The following is a 21,372-nucleotide window of genomic DNA, read 5'->3' on the forward strand; positions in this document are numbered from 1 at the left end:
AAGGGTGGAAGGGTGGTGGTGGAAGGAGGATAGTAGAGACTGGGATTTGATAATGGAACATGATGGTGGGAAGTGGATAGTGGGAAACAGATGGTGAGGTTACAGGGTTTTAGGGGGATGACCTATTGTGGATAGAGGATGCTGGGTGGTAAATGAATGGTGGCTGTTGGGTGGTGGATGTGTGCAGTGAAAGGTGGGAAGTAACAGGTGGACTGTCAGAGGAGGACGGAGGCTGGCAGATGGTGTGTGGTGGGTTTTGGAGGGTGGATGGCAGGTGGTAATTGGGGAAATGAGTGTGGTGGAGTGTGGAATGTTGAAAGTGGAAAGCAAATGGCCAGTGGGGGAGGATGGGATGAAGAAAGTGAATCACGGGTGATGGGTGGGAGGTGGTGAAAGGTGGAATGTTGATGGTGGAAAGAAGATGGTGGTAATTGATGGTTGCTAAAGAACAGTGAATAGGAAAAGGAGTACGTCAAGGCTGTATATTGTCACCCTGCTTATTTAACTTCTATGCAGAGTACATCATGAGAAACGCTGGACTGGAAGAAACACAAGCTGGACTCAAGATTGCCGGGAGAAATATCAATAACCTCAGATATGCAGATGACACCACCCTTATGGCAGAAAGTGAAGAGGAACTAAAAGGCCTCTTGATGAAAGTCAAAGAGGAGAGTGAAAAAGTTGGCTTAAAGCTCAACATTCAGAAAACGAAGATCATGGCATCCGGTCCCATCACTGCATGGGAAATAGATGGGGAAACAGTGGAAACAGTGTCAGACTTTATTTTTGGGGCTCCAAAATCACTGCAGATGGTGACTGCAGCCATGAAATTAAAAGATGCTTACCCCTTGGAAGAAAAGTTATGACCAACCTAGATAGCATATTCAAAAGCAGAGACATTACTTTGCCGACTAAGGTCTGTCTAGTCAAGGCTATGGTTTTTCCTGTGGTCATGAATGGATGTGAGAGTTGGACTGTGAAGAAGGCTGAGCGCGAAGAATTGATGCTTTTGAAGTGTGGTGTTGGAGAAGACTCTTGAGAGTCCCTTGGACTGCAAGGAGATCCAACCAGTCCATTCTGAAGATCAACCCTGGGATTTCTTTGGAAGGAATGATGCTAAAGCTGAAGCTCCAGTACTTTGGCCACCTCATACGAAGAGTTGACTCATTGGAAAAGACTCTGATGCTGGGAGGGATTGGGGGCAGGAGGAGAAGGGGACGACCGAGGATGAGATGGCTGGATGGCATCACGGACTCGATGGAGGTGGGTCTGAGTGAACTCCGGGGGATGGTGATGGACAGGGAGGCCTGGCGTGCTGCGATTTATGGGGTCGCAGAGAGTCGGACACAACTGAGTGACTGAACTGAACTGAACTGAAAGAATAGTAAGGAGTAAATTGTGGATGGTGGATGCAGAAGAGTGAGAGGTGGTGGGCTTTGGGAATTGACTGGGGGATGGTGGAAAGTGATTGTGGATATTGGAAGATGAACTGTAGACCGTGGAACGCCGATGTTGATAACATAAAAATTCTAGTTATAAGAACACATGCCAGAAACATAATCAGTCTTTGGACTAGCTATACAAAAAAAAGAATATTTATTACAGAATTACTTGTTATAGCAGAAACCGAGAAATGTTACTGAAGGTCCAAACACAAAGGGACAATTCAGTCCATTCAGAGGTAGGTTTAGGATGATGTTCTATGAGTAAGGGGGGGAGGGGTCTTGGGGAGAGGGCATGGACACGAATGATGACTAGTGAAGCTGTTGTTATGGGAGACATTAAAGGGGCTCCTTGCATTACTAAGGATACACTCCTATGTGTGCGTGCATGAAACATACCTGCCAAGCATGGCTAATGATGGAACCGTCCATGAACTGAGGATTATAATTTAGCCAATTCAGAGAAATGGTACTCACACCAGATGGATGATACAGATGGATAGATGGTAGACAGAGAGACAGGCAGTATGCAAACACAAATACACGTAAATGTATGTGTGTGGACATATATAGATTTCTATATATTTTTATATAATATTTAACAATAAAAATTTTAAATACCCTTTATTATATTATCCAAAAACATAAAATACTAAGATAAATTTAAGAAAAGTTATATAGGGCATACAGAGTAAAAAATATAAATCTAGTAAATGAACAAATACCTAATACATTAATTACAATAAACTGTAATGGCAACCCACTGCAGTATTCTTGCCTGGAGAATCCCATGGAAGAGGAGCCTAGCCAGACTACACACCAGACAGTCGCATTGAGTCAGACACAACTGAGACTGAGTGCAGAGAGACTGAGATTATAAAATGGAACCAAATTAATGGTTCAGTTCAGTTCAGTTCAGTTGCTCAGTCGTGTCCAACTCTTTGTGACCCCATGAATTGCAGCACGCCAGGCCTCCCTGTCCATCACCATCTCCCGGAGTTCACTCAGACTCACGTCCATCGAGTCCATGATGCCATCCAGCCATCTCATCCTTGGTCGTCCCCTTCTCCTCCTGCCCCCAATCCCTCCCAGCATCAGAGTCTTTTCCAGTGAGTCAACTCGTTGTATGAGGTGGCCAAAGTACTGGAGTTTCAGCTTTAGCATCGTTCCTTCCAAAGAAATCCCAGGGCTGATCTCCTTCAGAATGGACTGGTTGGATCTCCTTGCAGTCCAAGGGACCCTCAAGAGTCTTCTCCAACACCACACTTCAAAAGCATCAATTCTTCGGTGCTCAGCCTTCTTCACAGTCCAACTCTCACATCCATTCATGACCACAGGAAAAACCATAGCTTTGACTAGATGGACCTTAGTCGGCAAAGTAATGTCTCTGCTTTTGAACATGCTGTCTAGGTTGGTCATAACTTTTCTTTCAAGGAGTAAGCGTCTTTTAATTTCATGGCTGCAATCACCATCTGCAGTGATTTTGGAGCCCCAAAAAATAAAGTCTGTCACTGTTTCCACTGTTTCCCCATCTATTTCCCATGCAGTGATGGGACCGGATGCCATGATCTTCGTTTTCTGAATGTTGAGCTTTAAGCCAACTTTTTCACTCTCCTCTTTGACTTTCATCAAGAGGCTTTTTAGTTCCTCTTCACTTTCTGCCATAAGGGTGGTGTCATCTGCATATCTGAGGTTATTGATATTTCTCCCGGCAATCTTGAGTCCAGCTTGTGTTTCTTCCAGTCCAGCGTTTCTCATGATGTACTCTGCATAGAAGTTAAATAAGCAGGGTGACAATATATAGCCTTGACATACTCCTTTTCCTATCTGAAACCAGCCTGTTGTTCCATGTCCAGTTCTAACTGTTGCTTCCTGACCTACATACAGATTTCTCAAGAGGCAGGTCAGGTGGTCTGGTATTCCCATCTCTTTCAGAATTTTGCAAGGTTGGGGCCTCCCCAAAAAACCTCATCTGACCTCTGTGGGTGCCAAGGGCAAGCGTGCAGGCAGAGCAGCCCTGGATGAAGTGCCCAGGTGGCCGCTGTGGAGGCATGTGGATAGGCAGCCTGCTCAGAGGTGACAGGGACCCACCAAGCACAGCCGTGTGGTCCACTTCCAGCTTGTCCTCCTCTCGGCAGCTCGGTGCCGGCACCTGCTGTGGAGCCAGGCACTGCCGCAAGTCAGGGACTTCCAGGGGTCAGCCCACCCACAGTCCCCAATGGTGACAACTGTCTAGCTGCCTCTCAGCCCCCCAGACCCCCCACCAGTGTCTCCTGGGTGGTCCCTCCCACCACCACCTGTCCCAGGGTCCTTGGCTCTGCTTCTGAGACCCCAGCCCAGGCAGAGTCTGGGGAACGTTCCAGGTCAGACTCTGAAGTCCTCCCAAGACTGGCATGGGGGTCAGGTCACCACATAGAGAGGGGTGAGGGGCTGCTGGTTCAGGGAAGGGGTCTGGCCCCAGAGGGTCCCTGAGACAGCCTCAGCCCAGGGGCCAAAGGAGGAGCCCAGACTCATGCGTACACGTCTGGGGATGACCAACCCCCAGCCCGCCCACCCTCCCCAGGTTTCCAGAGATTGACAGCACTCCACAGTCAGGTGATTTTATTCCTAGAAAAGGTGACAAGCTCTGCTCAGCCCCGGCGGCCAGTGCACACAGAAGCAGGAACAGCGGCAGGGTCACAGTGAGGTCCACAGGGTATGCCCTCCTACCGCCTTGGGCCCAGGGCAGGTGAGGGTGCAGGGCCGCCTAGGAGAGAGGCTCCAGGCCACACGGGGTGCTGAGGCAGAGGGGCAGCCATGTCCAAACAGCGATGCCAGCACATGCCCCTGCACTGGAAGGGGGTGCCCAGGGTTCTCTGTCCCGGGAGAGAGCCAAGAGGGCGGCAGGAAGGAAGTGGGGCAGTGAGAAGCCTGGAGCCTGCACGGCCCCACGGCCCACAGCCCCTGCCCACACTCCCTGCCCACGTGCCCGCACTCCCTGCCCACGTGCCCGCAGGATCCAGCAGCCCGGCCCCGAGGAGCCGGGGGAGGCGGGTGCAGGGTGAGCGGGGCGTGGACGCGGCTTCAGAAGCCCGTCTCGATGCTGAGGGTGCGGCGGGTGACGTGCTCCAGCTCCCCGGACACGTAGTCGGCCATGCTGATGCGGTAATGTGCCAGCATCTTCAGCATGAGCCGCAGGTTCAGCCACCATTGCTCCCGGGGCATGCGGTGCCTGGGGCGGAACAGGGTCAGTGTCAGAGGGTGGGGTCAGGGGTGGGACTGGCAGTGCCTGCAGCGGCCCGGGTCAGGGTCAGGGGGCGGAGGCAGGGGAGGGGCAGCTCCCAGGCGTGTCCCCTCAGGACACCTGGCTGCTGTGTTGGGGTCCTGTCCCTCTGGGGCCCACACCCAGGAGGGCTCAGCAGACCGACTGCACCCTCAGACCTGACCATCGCTGACCTCTACCCTCTCACCCTCACCCTCTACCCTGTCGGTGGTGGACAGGGCAACCCTGTGGGGTCAGGGCTGAGTGTGGCCACACCCCTCTCCCAGCACATTTGCCCCAGGCAGGTCTGGGCCCTGCAGTCCACTCTCTCTTTGGAGGGACTCACTCAAAGTCAGTGTCCTTCTTGAGCTCGGTGACAGGGCTGAAGGCCACCACTTTCTTCTGCAGGCCAATCACGCAGGCCGAGTCAGGGGCATTGGCGAACACCCGCCCTGTGGACATAGGCGTGTGATGGCAGCCCCACACCAGGGATGCCAGTGGAGGGCAGGTTGGGCCGGCTGCTGCCTCCCCCCACTTACCATTGCGATAGACTGCCCGCAGCTTCTCCGACATCCAGAGTATGGCTTTTACCCCAAGCTTGGTACCATAGTTCCGGTCAAAGGGGGTGGGAGCTCCACCCTGGAAACACAGTGGGTGAGGCCAAGTTCTGGCCTTGGGGAGCCGTGGGGCCACAGGCAGCCCCAGCCCTGGCCCGAGGCCAGCATCCTGGCCTGGCCATGACCTAGGTGAGCCCTCCCGGAGAGTTCTGACACCCCATCCCCTCAGCCTGCAGCAACCCAGCCCCTTTCTCTATCCCATATCTGGCCCAAAAGCCACCTCCAGAGGCCGGGTAGTGGGTCGCCAACTCATCAACTTGGGGGCTTCTGTGGGCCCCTGCATCTAGCAGACAGGTCCCACCACTAGTGGGCAAAGACCCCTGGGGAAGGGGTGCCTTGTGGGTGCACACAGCTCTCACGTCTGGCTGGGAACCCACAGCATGGGTCTCACCAAGACACAGCCTGGGTCTCCTGCCTGTGCAGTGGGTGATGAGCACTCGGGTCAGGGGTGTGCAGATGAAGCGGCCCCTACAGCCCGGTGCCCCATGAGGAGGGGCACAGAGAAGTGTCCTCGTTCTGCTGGAGCCCCCTGGGACCCTGGGCACAGGTGTCAGGGAGCAGCCTTCTGGAATCCACCTCCCCACCCCCCACACCTGCTGCAGGTGGCCCAGGACGTTGGTCCTGCAGTCAAACACGCCCTTGCCCTCGGAGGAGTAGAGGTTGTACAGGAACTCTGTGGTGTAGTGCTCGTGGCACTTCTCGTTCCTGGAAGAGGAATGTGGGACCTGAGTCTCGCGGGATGCTGAGCCCCTCTGGGCTGGCCCACAGGCTCGAAGGAAAGCTCCACCCCACCACCACTGCCCAAGCCCCCATCCTCTCTGCCCAGCTGCCCCTCAGCAGCCCTGACCTGCAGCCCAGGGGTCAGGAAGCCCCCCCAGCCCCGGGCCCTGTGGGCTCGCCTGCAGCCTCACCGGAGTACCAGGCCCCGCTGGATTTCCGTCTTCATCTTCTCGGTCATGTGCTCCACGTTGGCCTGCAGAGGGAGGACCAACCACAGTGAGTGAGATCGGTGCAGCAGCCACCACTGCCCACCCCCTCCCGCAAGGGCTGTCCAGGAAGGAACATTCCAGAATACCCGACAGGCAGGGCCAACATGACCCAGGTCCGCCTGCGGGGGCAGGCCAGTCCTGCAGGCCCTGAAGGATGAGGAGGGTTGGTGCAGGTGTGGCCTGTGGCTGGACAGTGAGGCCGGGTGGGAAAGCCACAGGGCAGGGAAGGGGGGCTGCATGGAGGTGGGGGCGAGGGGGTGGGGGGGCTGCACAGAGTAGGGGTGAGGGGACTGCACTGTGGGGGAAGCAGTGCAGGGGATCATGGCCTGGGTCCCCTTGAAGGCGGTGAGTCCGCAGCCTGCTGGGCCGTGGCTCCTTGGCTGGAGTCCCAGCCCCTCCAAGTGGTCTGCAGCAGGAGAAGGGTGGGGGCTCCGCTCACCTTTAAGTCTTGGATGTTGAAGGGATCCTCGAAGACATAGGCAGCGTCGGCCCCGACAGCGATGCCAGTCACGGTGGCCAGGTAGCCGCAGTAGCCACCCATGGTCTCCACGATGAACACACGGCGCTTGGTCCCCGAGGCCGACTGCTTGATGCGGTCACAACTCTGGGGACCAGGGGGTGGTCAGAGACCTCCTTTCAGGCCGCAGGGACCCACGACGCTATAGGGACTCAGGTCTCTGGCCCAAGCTGAGGACCAAGGCTGAGGCAGGGAGGGGCTGGGACAGCGCCTGCCCTGTGTGCCAGGGTGCTGGCAGCCCTCATCATGAACGCTCCTCTTGGCCACACAGAATCGAATTCCCAGTCTGGGCAATTCTGCCCCCAGGACGAGGGGGCGGTCACTAGTGTGTGGTGGGTGGAGGCCAGGGGCGCTGCTAGGAGGCTCTCCCTGACCTCGGGCCAGGGACATATTGGGCCTTAATCTGCCAAAGGGGGAAACATGCCTGCCATGTCAGGTCATAAACAGGGGCCCAGAAAACACATGAAGTAAGGGCTTTGCACACACTAACAATAACGTGACACCTGATAACAATCCTAGCTCTGAATGGTTCAAGGAAATTAACAGTATTGGATAAAGAACTGAGGAAAGAGAACCAAAACAAATAAGTAAGGCCACTTGTGTTTTCTTTTTCACCTAATAACATGCAGCATTTATTAGAGCGGCACACCTTCTTCTAGCCTCTGATCCCCTAAAAGGAGGACCCTCAGGGGAGCCGGGCTCATGAGCGGTAATAGGGTGGGAAGGGTCTGCAGAGAGAGTCAGGGGGACGCCCCTGGGGAGCTCAGTGGGGCAAGCCTGCTGGGACCCTCCCCAACCCCGGAACAAGGCTCCCACCTCCCACGTCCCAGCCAGAGCCCTGGGTACCCCCCGAGCCACAGGTGGCTGCTTCACCAGACAGAACCATGGCTGGGTGTCCACACCAGTGCAGCAGCTCAGTTAGGTCGGCTGCAGCCCTACCCACCATCATCCTCACACCCTGTCACCCCACAGCCACTCCCCCCGAGGCCTCGAGGGGCAGCAGGGTCCTGCCCACTCCCCACACAGGCCACCAGCCTCGGTGGGGCCCCGTACCTGTCCCACCCGCTCGGCAGCCCCTCTGCGCGCTCCCCACTCCCAGCCAGCCCCCGCCCACACCCAGCCCGCACCTCCATGGCGGCGTTGACGGCCGTGTCGGAGCCCAGGCTGAAGTCAGTGCCTGGCACGTTGTTGCTGATGGTGGCGGGGATCACGCACATGACGATGCACAGCTCCTCGTAGCGCCCACGGGCCTCCACCAGCTGCAGCACCCCCTCGTAGGCCTGTGGGGACGGGGGGCTCAGGCCCGGCCCTGGAGAGGCTGGCCACGGCCAGAGAAGGGACCCCTGGGTCCTGCTCCCTGCCGTGTGTGCGGGGCTGGGCACCTGAGCCCACCTGCCCCCATCCTCAGGGCCAAGACCAGGTGGGCCCCGCCCAGGAGCTCTGTAGCCCCCGTCCCCAGGGAAACTGGACTCCAAGGAGGGCAGGAAGGAGGCCAGCTGCCTTGACCCCGACCCACTCCACCCATTCTGCAGGCGCTCAGGTTCCTCCAGGAGAGGGCAGGAGTCAATGTCTGCCATGATGCTGACCGAGCACCAGCATCACACGGACATGCCCCCACTACTCAGAGCTCCGCTGAGAGCCCTCTGGACTGGCCCCTCGCCAGCAGGAGACTGAGGCCCTCGGCCACTTGGTCCTCCTGCCCAGGCTGCCCCCGCACGCTCCCCTGCGGCCCCCTCACCTCAAAGCCCCCGATGACCAGCAGGGCGTGGATGTTGTGAAGGCGGATGCTTTCCACAATTTGCTCCATGTAGCCCTTGGGCAGCGTCCTGCAGAAGATAAATCAGATGGATACGCGAGTTTGCACAGAATGCCAGGCTGGAGGGACACAGGTCCACACGGTCTGACCGCTAGAGAAGGCGGGCTGGGACCTGGCGATGTGATTATTCCCCATTAGAGGTGGAGGCAGAGGTGAGGCATGGGTGGGCGGGGGTGAAGGGACCACCAGCAGGACAGGTGGCCTGGCACCTGCCCTCCCCACACCTCGGCTGTAAGCCTCACTTCCTGCCTGAGGAAATGCCTCCTGCAGGCTGGGTCACCTGAATAGCCATCCTCTACACCGGAGCCCTCAGGGAAGCCCCAGGCAGCAGGGTCTGTGTCCCACTCTGGACAGGCCACCAGCCAGGGAGGACCCAGCCTGTGGCCATGGGGCTGGTTTCCCTGACATCCCCCCCACTGCCCACGGTGGCCAGCTGCTCACCTCTTCGTCCCCAGCATGGAGCCACCACGCCCCAGCCAGCCGGCCACATCATGCCAGCTCACTTCTTGCACCTGTGGGGGGAGGCACGGCTTCAGGGAGCAGGCCAGGCCACTTGCCCACTTCTCCACAGATGACAGGCCTGTGCTCAGAAGTGCACGTCCTTGGGCGGACAAAGGCCAGGCCAGGGACTCCCCCTCCAGCCGCAGGTCGGAGCAGGGTCTCGGGGACTGGTCTAGGCTGAGGTAGATCCAGCTGTGCCCCCTCCACCCGGGGAGCAGGCCCAGCCTTTCCCTTGTGCCCACGTCGTGAGTCCTTCGGTCCTTGTGTGTTTTTAAGTCAGCCAGGGACGTAGCCTAAGCTGACCAAAGGCAAACAGGCCCACCACCACAAGCTGGGTCCGCCCCCAGCCTTGGGCACGGCCACACCTACCTGATTCTTGGCCAGGCCTTCAAAGCCATCATGCACGACATATACCGTGTGGCCCTGGGAGATGCCAGAACGCACTGCCGAGCGCACGGCCGCGTTCATGCCGGCTGCTGGGGCCCCCACGTTCAGGATGGCCAGGGAGAAGTTGGTCTTCAGAGAAGAGGGAGAGACAAACGCGTGAGCACAGGGCTGGGGGGACCACTGACCCAGACGGAAGTCAGCAGACAGCAGCTTCCAGAGAAGGGGCCCCGGTCCTCGGGCCAGCCTGGACACCGTCCAGGGACTGGACTCCTCCAGGCATGACAAACACCTGTCCTCCTGATGCCATAACAGGAGGGTCTGTGTCCCGCTGATGCCTCCTGATGCTCAGCTCAAGACCACCTGAGCTACCGTGCAAGCCCCGCCCACAACCCACACAGTCCTGGGCCAAAGGCAGGCGCAGGACTCCAGCTGCTGTCAGCCAAGTGCAGCTCGGATCACAGTCAGTGCCTGCCAGTGGCAGTCACCCCGCACTCAGGGCTCAGCACCCCAGAATATCCTTGGTGAGCAGCACGGGTACACGGAGAGAAGGGGGCCACCGCAGCCACAACAGAGTGCAAAGAAACAGGCAACGCCAATTTCGTATTAATGGTGGTGTAGTCGCTAAATCATGTCTGACTCTCTGCAACCGCATGGACCGTAGCCTGCCAGGCTTCTCTGTCCATGTGATTTCCCAGGCAAGAATACTGGAGTGGGTTACCATTTCCTTCTCCAGGGGATCTTCCTGACCCAAGAATCGAACCTGGGTCTCCTGCATTGCAGGCGGATTCTTTACCAACTGAGCCACCACGGAAGCCCTTTAATATTAATAATAGTAATACAATGGTTGCTTTAACCTGATAGAACCAATGTGTCATTGCCTCAACTCAGAATCAATGTAAGAAATCGGGTCTTTCACACCCATTTCCCCTGCTGCTCCTCAGACCCTACACCTGTGGGGCACGCAGGCACCCCACTAGGGACAGCCACGTTCCCAGCACTCAGCAGCCACATGTGACCACCGGCTCTGCTGGGCTGTGTGGCTCTGGTGGGTCCTAGTAACACCAGCCTGATGCCCCAGAGGTGGTCATGACCCAGAGGGTTCTGGAAGGAGATGTGGACACCACTCTGCCTTGCCTGGGAATGCTGCCCACCCCCAACCAGCTCTTGGGATAAATGGGGCGGGGTGCGCAGGACCCCACAGTCCAAGATTGTCTTGGTGTGACCCTTTTTTTGTCCCATGATTTCAGAGATGGATCCTCCTGTTGTCCTTATTTGGAAGAGAGACCATTTCCTGAAGTTTTTAGCTGTTTGGGAACATGTCTTAAAACTCTTGAGAGTCCCTTGGACAGCAAGATCAAACCAGTCAATTCTAAAGAAAATCAGTCCTGAACATTCATTGGAAGGACTAATGCTGAAGCTGAAGCTCTAATACTTTGGCCACCTGATGCAAAGAGCTGACTCACTGGAAAAGACTGATGCCGGGAAAGACTGAAGGCAAAAGTGAAGGGGGCGGCAGAGAATGAGATGGTTGGATGGCATCACCAACTCAATGGACATGAATCTGAGCAAACTCCAGGAGATGGTGGAAGACAGGGAAGCCTGGAGTGCTGCTGTCCATGGGGTCTCAAAGAGTCAGACACAACTGAGCAACAACATAACACTAGAGCCCTGCTCTCCAAGGTAAACCTGTGGGCCTGACTTAACCTTCAGCCATTTGATAAGCGACAGGCCAGTGTGATCCCCGGGCCCAGACACAGGCTGTTGGGACCTACTGGTCAAGCAGAGGCCGAGCCTGCCCTCTCAGCCCGCAGTTCAGACCCCAGATAGGAGGGAGGGTCCCGGTTCCCTGAGCAGGGGCGGCTCCCTACTCCCTGAGCCAGGTTGGGGGGTAGCTGGCAGATGGAGGCTGCAGGCACAGCCAGGCATGGGCTCCGCAGCCCACTCTCACCTTCTCCTTGGAGATCTTCTGGTGAGCAAGCAGCTTGTAAATGTTCCAGTTGTTCTCAAAGCTCCTGGAAAGGAAGCGGGTCATGCATGGCGCAGCCACAGCCGAGCAGCCTGGCCCAGCACAGCCACAGCCCAGCCCAGCACGCAGCCTCCAAGGGGCCGAACACAGGCATGGCCCACTTCCCCACTCTTCTCGCCATGGAGCCTGGCTGGGTGCCATCGCCGGGCGGCAGAGACCCCTCTAAACACGCACTCCCAATGCCCCCTCAGCAAAGCAAGTCCCGCGTTCAGCCGGCATTGTCTCTGCAGCACCAAGACCAAGGAACCCGGAGGAAACAGACCTGTGGGTCCAGTTGACCTGGCGCCGGGCCCACCCCCACGCTTCCTGCTGCGGTCTCCCCTCCCCCGGCCCCCCCCCCAGGCCCCTTCCGGCCCCAACTGGGCCTGGGTTCCCACACCCCCCCAGCCCTGCAGGCTGCCTGCCTGCTTCCCGGCCACAGGGACCTCAATGCCCCATCTCCTGCATGATGCACGCCCCAGAAGGGGGGCTCAGAGCGCCACCTCTGCAGGTGGGCACGTCCGCATGTCAGGGGCAGGGGGTGGCCGTGGGCGAGCCACCCAGAGTCTGCTGAGGGCCCCATAGAACAGACCATTGCCCAGTGTGGGGCCCGCCAGGCCCTCACCTGCCTCGGAGCTGGATGGCCTCGTCAAACCTCTTCTCATCCATGGCCTTCTGCACCTCCTTGGTCTTAAAGCAAACAAGAAGCACAGGCTGGACGCAGGGGTCTGGCACACTCAGCTGGGAGGGGCCTGGCCCAGACTTGCCGGGCAGCCATCACTGCTAGCAATCGGGAGGTCTAAGGGCAAGGGGACCCCACCCGGCCTGCTGGGTCTTCCCCTCCCTGGAAGGGGCACGTGGGCCTCGCTCCTCCTCAGACCCTGGCTGGCAGCCAGGGTCTAGGAACGAAAGGCGAGGCAGTTCTGGCCCCCAGGCTCACACCACCAATGATCAGCCCGCCCCAAAGCGAGGCCCCATGAGGTCACTGCAGGAGAGTGTTCCAGGAGAAGTATGGGAGCAGCCCCTCTCTGCCTCCAGCCTGCCTCCCCTGGGTAGGCCCCACCCCACCCCCAGCCGCAGAAGGAGAGCCAGCATCCACATCCCGTTCCTCCTCCTGCAGTGGCCCCTTCTCTGACAACACAAGACGTCCCAGTGGTTTGGGCCCCTCGCTTCCCCTTCACCGTCTCATCCCCACCCTGCCCAGTGCAAGACCTGTCCCAGGCCACTGGCTCAGGGAGGCTAAGTGACCTTGGCTCCCCCCACGGTCGTGCAAACTCCAGCTCACCAGACCCCCACAGGCTCCCCAGCTCCCTGCAGCCCCCACGCCTCTCTTGGGACTTGTCTCACCTGAGGCACCTGCTGACACCTCCCTCCCCCTGGATGACTGCAGGCTTTGGACACCCTGAGGCCTGCTGAGGTGGGCAGCAACGCACCGGGGTGGGCACACCAGGAGGTGGTACTGTGTGAACCGCCTGCTCCCTGGCACACACGTGGGGGAGCAGCAGGACCCCGAGAGGGACGGGCTGGGGGCGCTCACAGCAGGCCTGCTGGCTGGGCCCTGAGAGGCCTGGAAGGGCAGGCAGCTTCGGGTTGTGGTGGGGAGCACAGCAGAGCCCAGCAAAGCACGAAGGCCCCGGGCACTCCTCACCCTGGGCACCCTGGGCAGGCCAGTGCTCACCATCTGCACACACTCCATGAGGGGCAGCCGCACGGACTGGTTCCCTGAGAGGCTGACCACGCAGGCCGGCGTGTCGGGCGTGGCCTCCAGCAGCGCCATCACTGCCTCCATGCCCATCTTGCTGCTCTGAAGGGGGAGAGGGTGGTAGAGCTCAGGCAGGTGCAGCCGGGAGGGAGCCAGCCAGCCCCACGCCACACACGTCCCTCGGCAGACCCACAAGGCCTCAGCCCTCAGAGCCTGCCCACCACACACACACACACATGTGCACGCACATGTGTACTAGAAGCTTCTAGAATAAGTGGCACCATTTATTCTAGAAACGCTGACTCCTATGGTCATCTTTCACCTCCACCAGCGCCGTTTCTCAGGTCTCAGCAGCCCTGCTAGAGGCTGTGGGCCCTGCACTCCGGGTTACAGTGGCAGGGCTAGACCTGGGTTTCTGGGGTTCTTTCCACTATGCTGAGGTTTCTCATTTCCAGCTCCTTTGTCAAACCTGTTCTGATGTGGGTGCAAACGGGGGCGTGGTCTGGCGGGCTGGACCAGCTAAAACAGGTAAGGACTGCCCTCCGTGGGGACAAACCACAAACCTGGGTCCCAGCACAGACAGGGGGAACACACAAGTGTGTGGGGAGCAAGGCCTGTGGCTCCACTGGGTGAAACAGCATGTCCCTGCATGCACCACGCCGGGCCTCCCACACTGGCCAGGTAAGTGTCAGGAACAGCCTCTGAGGAAAGGCCCCGCATCCCTCGGGAGCACTGCAAGCCGGCCCCCCTGCTGTAACCCGCTGTGGGCCTGAGTTCAGGGACCAGCACCAAGCTGCTCCTCCTTTGGCTCCCTCCCAGGCATCCTGTGTCTCCACCAGCATCCGCAGAACCGGAGGCCCAGGCACAGCTCCCACCTGCCCCGCGGCCTCCAGCCCCTCCCCAGGGTGACCAGGGCCTCACAGGCAGGCACTTTACCACCCAGGGGCCTCCCTGACTGAGTCCCTGTCCCCCTGTGGCTGCAGCAGGGTTCCTGCCCTGCACAGGGTGAGGCAGGACCAGCAACGATCAGGACACTGATGACCCTTGGGGCAGGACCCAGCGCCTGAGCCCTGGAGCTGAGGCACCCAGGCCACTGGCCAGACTCAGAACAACCAGACATCAGACCCGCTGCTCCCTCAGCCCTCCTCCCCAAGGTCCCATCAAAGTCATCACCAGGAGGCTGGGGAGACTGGGCTGCCAGGCCTCGGTCTCACTATGAACACTGGTGGCAGTGAAAACACACGCACCCGTGCATGCACACACACCACGCCACCCGTGCACACACACCCAGCACCAGGGTGATGCCCCACCTACCAGGATGCGGTCGAACGCCGAGGGGGTCCCTCCCCTCTGCACGTGGCCCAGCACAGTCACACGTGTGTCGAAGCCCAGCCTCTGGACCACCAGCTGCTCGTGGGGACAGAGAAGTAGGGGCCCTTGGAGTTGCCACACCTTCCCCACTGGACAGGGCCACCTCATGGCCCCCAATGCTCTTCCCTCCCCCGCCCCCACCTGCCTCAGGGATTTCAGGGTGTCAGACAGAGCTGGTCCAGGGTTCACTCCTACAGCCTGAGTGTGCAGGGGGCTGTTTCCATGTGTGTATGTGGATGCATGCTCCTGTGTGTGTGGGTGTGTATCTGTGTCACCGTGGGGGCACGTGTCTGTGTCACCACGGCTGTGTCTCCGTGTCACCATGGGGGCGTGTGTCTCCGTGTCACCATCCGAGCGTGTCTCTGTATCACCGTGCAGGCGTGTGTCTCTGTGTCACTGTGCAAGCGTGTGTCTCCGTGTCACCGTGTCTCCATGTCACTGTGTGGGCATGCTTCTCCATGTCACCATGCAGGCATGTGTCTCTGTGTCACCATGGCTGTGTGTGTCTCCGTGTCACCATGGGGGCATGTCTCCGTGTCACCATGGCTGCGTGTGTCTCCGTGTCACCGTGTGGGCGTGTTTCCGTGTCACCATGGCTGTGTCTCCATGTCACCATGGGGGCGTGTCTCCGTGTCACCGTGTGAGCGTGTCTCCGTGTCACAGTGCAGGTGTGTGTCTCTGTGTGTTCCCGCACGTATGCCGGGTTGTAGGAGTTCGTCATGGCCTCCAGCCCCTGTGGGTCAGGCCCCACCAGACGCTAGCGGGAAGCACAGAGCACACTGAAGTGGCAGACGGGCCAGTTCCCGGCAGCACCTGACTAGGGACTTGAGGACAGGGTGGGTGGCCAAAGTGAGGGGCGTGGAGGCTCCCAGGGGCTGTGCCCCACTGGAGCATGGGGGCCCAGGGCCCTGGGGTAGAACCAGGCAGGTGGATGCGGGTCACAGGTAGGAAGGATTCCCCAAAGCCCCAGCTGTCCTGTTATGAACCTGATATGGATGGGCGGTGGGCACCCCTGTCACTGAGGGGCTGGCAGGGGCTGGACTCAGCCATCAAGACACTGTTGGGGGACTGGACGGGGCTCCTGGGATGGGGGGCTGTGCTGAATGAAGACTGGAAGCCAGAAGGTGCAGGGCTCCCAGCACGTGGGGCCACACTTCAGCCTGGGGGCCCAGGGCTTCTCAGGGGGTCCCAGCCATGCCCACCCCATATCTGGCAATCATTGGGGCCGAGGACACTCCCTCCAGGGACCGGGGTTGGGGCCCCAGCAAGAGTACGTGGGGACTGGAGATAAAGGGGAGCCCCCCGCCCGAGGCCCTGACAATCCCACATGACCCAGGGGTTCACTCACGTCCTTCACGTAGCGGGACGAAATGGACTTCCCGTTGCGGTCAATGGCACCCTCAGCAATGATGATGATGTTCAGGCGGGATCCTCGGCTCCGAGTCTGGGTCAGAGACACCGCGGGGCTCAGCCACCAGCCTGCAGACACCTGTCCCCAGACACCTGGAGCCCTCCTTGGGGTCCACGCCTCAGGGTTCATGTGGGCAAACCAGGACCCTGCTGTCCCACCTGAGGTTGAGGGTCAGGGAGGAGGAGCTTGCAGGGGGTTGAGGGACTGGAGGATTCCTGCCCACCTCCCACTCCCCAGGCTGAGGGAAGCCTTCCTGCCTCAGCTGGTGAGGATGAATTAGCATCACTCATTGTTGCAAATGAGAGGGTCTTGGGGGATTTAAAAGTGCTTTTCACCTATTTCCTCAACAAACATTTGTAAGAGTCACTCTGATCCACCAGCCCCTGTTGGCCCCACAGCACTAGAAGAAAGTGACAAAGACAGGATCGGAGTAGCTCCTGAGAGGCATGGGTGCAGAGGGGACGGGGAGCCAGGCATGGAGGGCTGCCTGGAGGTGGTGGCGGTGCAGTGACATGAAGCCACCAGAAGGGCCCACACCTCCCCGCCTCATTCATTGCAGCCCAGGAGGTGGGCAGGGGAGAGGGTGACACCTGCATGTAACAGGTAGGGAAACTGAGGCTCGGGGAAGCCCTGGGGGATGGGGTTGGGGTGAGGCTGAGGGCCTTGCTCAGAGCAGGAAAGCAGCAGGGTGTGTGAGCCTGAGTCCAGGCCACTTCCAGGAAGACCAGCCCCCAGTTCTCAGCGAGTAGGTCAAGGGCAAGGCTAAGATCAGCCAGGGACCATCACCCCCAGAGCCGTGCTCCACCCACTGAGGCTACGCGGCCACTTAGGGGTATAAGGACTCCACCCAAGGAGAGGACACTGGCCTCTGGCCAGCCTCACTGCCAGGCTCAGTTCAGTCCCACCCTTGCCTTCCCTGGGGAAGGTTCCAGAAGGCAGTCATGACCCTCAGCCCCGCCCACTGTCCTGGGCAGGGACACAAAGCCCTGGGTGGTGGGGGTGGCGGGGTGGGGGTGTATTCACCAGTGGATGGGAGTGAGGCTGCCTCCTTGGTCACATGGGGACAGGGACAGGTGGGAAGCATAGGGCCTGGCTCTAACCGCCCCCAGGATGCCAGAACAGCAGGCCCAGCCCCGGGGAGCCTCCACGCTCGTCCTGCCCTTGGGCCAGTTTGCAGAGGACATTGTGGGTGGACACAGCCCGTTAGGGCCCCAGACTGGGCCTGAGCGTGAACTTGGGAGCACAGTCTCAGGGGTTCCCTGGCTTTGAACCCAGACCACAGCCCTTGAGCACCACCTCATAGAAGGGCACCTCCCACCCCTGTCCTAGCTCTCCTGTCCACCACTGAGCCCTGGCCTAGCCAAGCGGCCAGCTTATCCCAGTTGGGGGCTTTGGGGATCCCTACCTAGGCCAGAGTATCTGCCTGTTCTGTGCCAGAGGCCCCAACTTCATCTTGAGGGGCCAGAGAGCTGCGTCTGGGCACCCCGGCTCAGGCGCCCCTGCTCACCCCTCCTGGCTGAGGCCTCAGCCCCACTGCTCCCACCCCCATGAGCCCCTGCCGCACGTCCCTGTGCACTGTCTTCACAAGGCTGTGCCCCCAGCTTGGGCTCAGCAGTCAGGGCCCCCAGGAAGCCAGCTCGACCGTGTCCCTGCTCCTGCTGTGCTCACAGCAGGGACCCTGGGAGAATACCCTCAGCCGCTCACCTCGCCGAGCCGCTCACACATGAAGTTCTCCCAGCCGTCCTCAGGTGGCGCCTCGGGGATGAACAGCCAGTCGGCCCCCGAGGCCAGGGCGGACACCAGGGCCAGGTACCTGCACGGGCAGGAGGGCCAGGGGCTGCAGTGGGTGGACCCCCACCCAGCATCCCGGACCCTGGGCCTGGGGATACAGGGCAGGTACAGCTCTGAGAGGCAGCCAGCCCCAGAGTCAGGGCTCCCCGGCCCCACCCCGGCTCTCACACCTAGAGCGTCAAGGGAGCACCCGCCACGGGCAGGGCACCGAGGAGGCCTCGCGTCCCACTCCTGCTCCCCAGGAGCCCCGGACCCCTGCTGACCGGGACCACCCCTTACCCGCAGTGCCGTCCCATCACCTCCAGCACAAAGGTCCTCTGGTGGCTGTGGACACAGAGAGGACAGAGGGTATCAGTGCCGAGGCTCGCAGAGCAGCCTGGACTCCTGTGTCCTGCCACTCACAGCCACAGCTCAGCCAAGAGCACGCCTGGGAGACATAGAGGACGCGGGGGCAGCCCAAGGACGGACAGCCTTTGTCCTTCCCAGGGCGGCCAAGTCTGCACTGAGTCACCTCTGTCAGGCTCACGCCCGGTGTCAGACAGGTTTTCACTGATCTTCTGTTCCTGAGGCTAAAGGCCATTTGTCTGGCCTGGGCTTGGCTATCTTAGCTAGCAGCTGAGGACCCCTGCGGGATGCACCATCGCCCAGGGCCACAGGGGCCCTATATGAGCCGTGGCCCACCCAGGGCTCAAGGGAACCTGGAGGGGTAGGGACCAGACCTAAAGGCCTTTTTGCTCAACCCACTGTGAATCTCCCTCCAACTGGGGGCTGAGGGCAGCCAGCACAGACCCCTAGGGACGGAATCACACTGACAAGCCGTTGACTCTGCAGAGCGGCCACCTCAGCCCCTGGCTGGGGGACGAGATCCCGAGCTTGCTTGCCTGGTGGCCTGGCCGGGTGGAGGCCTCGCTCACCTCTGGGCGGTGGTGGTGATGGCGTCGATGACTTCCATGATGCGGTGCAGCGCCGAGTCTGTGCCGATGGTCATGTCGGTGCCGCAGAAGTCGTTGTCGATGGAGCCCACCAGCCCCGCGATGTTCAGATGTGAGTAGGTCTGAGCCGTGCCCTCTGAGATCTTGCCTAGGAAGAAGGGGCCAGTCCAGCTGCAGCCTCTGTGCCTCCACCCAGCTCCCATGGTCACTACATGAGGCTCAGACCCTGATCCCTATCACCTCCCTCAGCCCACCTGCAGTGCAACCTGATCAGGCTCTCAGGCTCGGCTTCCCCCTCCCCAGGTCCTACAGCAGGGGTCCCAGGTGCGGGGAGGGGAGCAGTGGCTGGACCACTAGAATCGAGTACAGACGCATCCCCTACCCAGAGACCCTCAGGGAAATCCTGGAATGTGCACCCCTCACCTCCATGACCCCATGAGCGGCACAGAACCAACGGAGCTCCAATAGGCCACTTTCCAATCGGGGATCCCCAGGACTTTACATCTTATGTTACCAGATTTTAACTACCACGCTTCTGCAAACTAGCACAAGCCCATAGCCAACATCCAGGAACAAACCTCAAAGCGCAAGTAAGTCAGCCTGGGAACTGCCATCCAGCCCCAGGAGGCCTCACTACTGGCCAAACTCGGAGCATCCCCACCCTGGCCCACACCTCCTGGAGCGTCCAGGCCCTTCTTCCCGGCCAGCAGCCAGGTGGCCTCTCACCTCCTCTGGTCTTGCCCACTCCCTGCCCTCGAGCTGCTGTGTCTGGGCTGGGCTGCAACCCACCTTCGCTCACCAGCTCCTCCAGGAGGCTGCCCCACTCGCTGCGGAAGATGTTGGCGCCAGTGAGGCTGCCGTCCCCACCAATGACGCACAGGTTGGTGATGCCGCGCTGGACCAGGTTGTAGGCGGCCGCCCGGCGCCCCTCCCGCGTGGTGAAGGCCTTGCAGCGGGCACTGCCGATGACGGTGCCACCCTGCATGGAGGAGGGGTAGCCTGAGCCAATGGGGCATGACGGGAGCCTGGGCACTGGGCAGGGGAACTGGGGACCCCAAAGAACTGAGAGGGCTGAGGCCGGGGGCCCCTCAGAAGCCTGGGCAGGTGTCCCCATGCTCCCTGGCATGTCTCCTCATGTGGGCGAGGAGGAGGCTGTCCACCACCAGGCCCAGGGAGCTCGACAAGGCAATGGGTGAGCAGGCTCCGAGATCTGTAAGGTGCACACAGACACACACGTGCACACACGCATGCGCACATGTGCACCACGCACACTCACACACACATGCATGTACTCTGGTGGATACGTGGGGAGCCAACACAGGGACCTGCCTGGGCAACTCATGCCAGCATCCACGTGGCCGCTCCCTGCTCAGCCTTGGCCGGGGCTCCCCAGACTGTCCCACGAGGACACCTGTGGATGCCCTGCTCTCAGCCAGGTGGAGAGGACAATGTGCCCAGGCCACGCCATGCTGCTCCCAAGACCACGAGGCTGGTTTCAGACTTCGTGGAAAACGCGAGCCAGAGCTGCCCCTGGCCTAGCCTGCTCCCTCCCAGAGCCCCTCCGGCCCCTCTTGCCCCCTTGCTCCCACCCCCCCTCACCCCCGTCCTCTGTGCAGCTCCTCACTCCTCCCCAAACACCAGCTCCTCCCACATCCTTAGTGCCCATCTCTCACGCAGCTTCACTTCCCAGCTAACACTTGGCCTAACACCCCTTCCCTGGGTGCTCTCTCAGGACAGAAGGACGGCCATCCTCAGACACAGGGTCGGAGCAGAGCGACAGCTGGACCCAGGCCTGAGGCAGGATGGCTGTCCTTCTTGGACCCCTGGGGTGGAGGACGAGGTACCCAGGCCGCCAAGGCCCCACCCATGATGGGGTCAGGGAGCACGGCTCCAGAGCAGGGGAACAGGGGACAGGGGTCTGACGAGGCCCAAGAACAGGGCTTGTCTGTGCCGCGCTGGACCCACCAGACCTCGATAAACCAGCTCATTCCCGAGGGTGCCTACAGAGCACAGTCCCCTGGGAATGCCCATCCTGGGCAGGAGGGGTGGGCAGCACCTCAGGGTGGCCATGCCTGGATGACCCTGGGTCCAGGCCCATCACCCACTGCTCTGCTGACCCATGTGTGGCTCGTGATGACAGCAGATCAATAAGCAGGTGTCAGCTGCTGGCCCAGGATACAGAGGTGACAGGCACCCCACAAAGGTCCCTGCTCTTTCGGAGGACTAGGGTCTCCCCATAGACCCCTGGTCCAAAGACCCCCTCGCCTAGGAATCTCTGGCCTCAGGGGAGCATTGAGCTGCTCAACCCCCGCCCTCACTAAGCAGGATGATGAAGGGGAAGGCGGAGGAGGCCGTGTAAGCCTCCTCCAGGGGGCTCTCTTCAGCCCGCAGCTGGAAGCTGAGACATCTGGGGCCATCTCACCACTGTGATCTCTTAAACCCACTACCTCCCACCCCTGCGACTCCAAGGCGACTGGATGGCACAGTCAGCCTGGAGCCAATCCCGAGGGATGGTGTGTAGCCTGTGCCCTAAGTGTGCAGGTCCCCCTATGTGCCTATGTGTCTCTGTGTCTGTCTCTATGTGTGTCTGTCTCTGTGTGTCTCTGTGTGTGTCTGTGTGTGTCTGTGCGTATCTGTCTCTGTGTGTGTC

The 21,372-nt window shown here is 60.0% G+C and overlaps 1 protein-coding gene across 2 annotated transcripts in view; it reads right to left on the reverse strand.

Moving 5' to 3' along the window:
* Positions 1–4,026: 4,026 nt before the first annotated feature.
* Positions 4,027–21,372, reverse strand: part of PFKL (phosphofructokinase, liver type) — a 25,140-nt gene continuing 7,794 nt past the window's right edge. The window contains exons 4-22 of one of the 2 annotated variants that reach the window (XM_040231728.1): positions 19,512–19,701; positions 18,705–18,870; positions 18,070–18,114; positions 17,704–17,812; positions 15,937–16,032; positions 14,532–14,624; positions 13,194–13,319; positions 12,141–12,205; positions 11,459–11,522; positions 9,493–9,639; positions 9,064–9,134; positions 8,545–8,632; positions 7,934–8,086; positions 6,729–6,893; positions 6,212–6,273; positions 5,894–6,005; positions 5,223–5,322; positions 5,030–5,135; positions 4,027–4,653 (exon numbers count right to left, since the gene is read on the reverse strand). In XM_040231728.1, coding sequence (XP_040087662.1) covers positions 4,506–4,653; positions 5,030–5,135; positions 5,223–5,322; positions 5,894–6,005; positions 6,212–6,273; positions 6,729–6,893; positions 7,934–8,086; positions 8,545–8,632; positions 9,064–9,134; positions 9,493–9,639; positions 11,459–11,522; positions 12,141–12,205; positions 13,194–13,319; positions 14,532–14,624; positions 15,937–16,032; positions 17,704–17,812; positions 18,070–18,114; positions 18,705–18,870; positions 19,512–19,701 — 2,106 coding nt within the window. In that variant the 3' untranslated portion in view covers positions 4,027–4,505. Of the gene's footprint in view, positions 4,654–5,029; positions 5,136–5,222; positions 6,006–6,211; positions 6,274–6,728; positions 6,894–7,933; positions 8,087–8,544; positions 8,633–9,063; positions 9,135–9,492; positions 9,640–11,458; positions 11,523–12,140; positions 12,206–13,193; positions 13,320–14,531; positions 14,625–15,936; positions 16,033–17,703; positions 17,813–18,069; positions 18,115–18,704; positions 18,871–19,511; positions 19,702–21,372 lie in introns of both variants that reach the window. The other variant, XR_005719428.1, reaches the window with a different exon arrangement.

The sequence above is a fragment of the Oryx dammah genome, unplaced genomic scaffold (assembly GCF_014754425.2).
Source record: "Oryx dammah isolate SB20612 unplaced genomic scaffold, SCBI_Odam_1.1 HiC_scaffold_2, whole genome shotgun sequence".
NCBI classification, from domain to species: Eukaryota; Metazoa; Chordata; class Mammalia; order Artiodactyla; family Bovidae; genus Oryx; species Oryx dammah.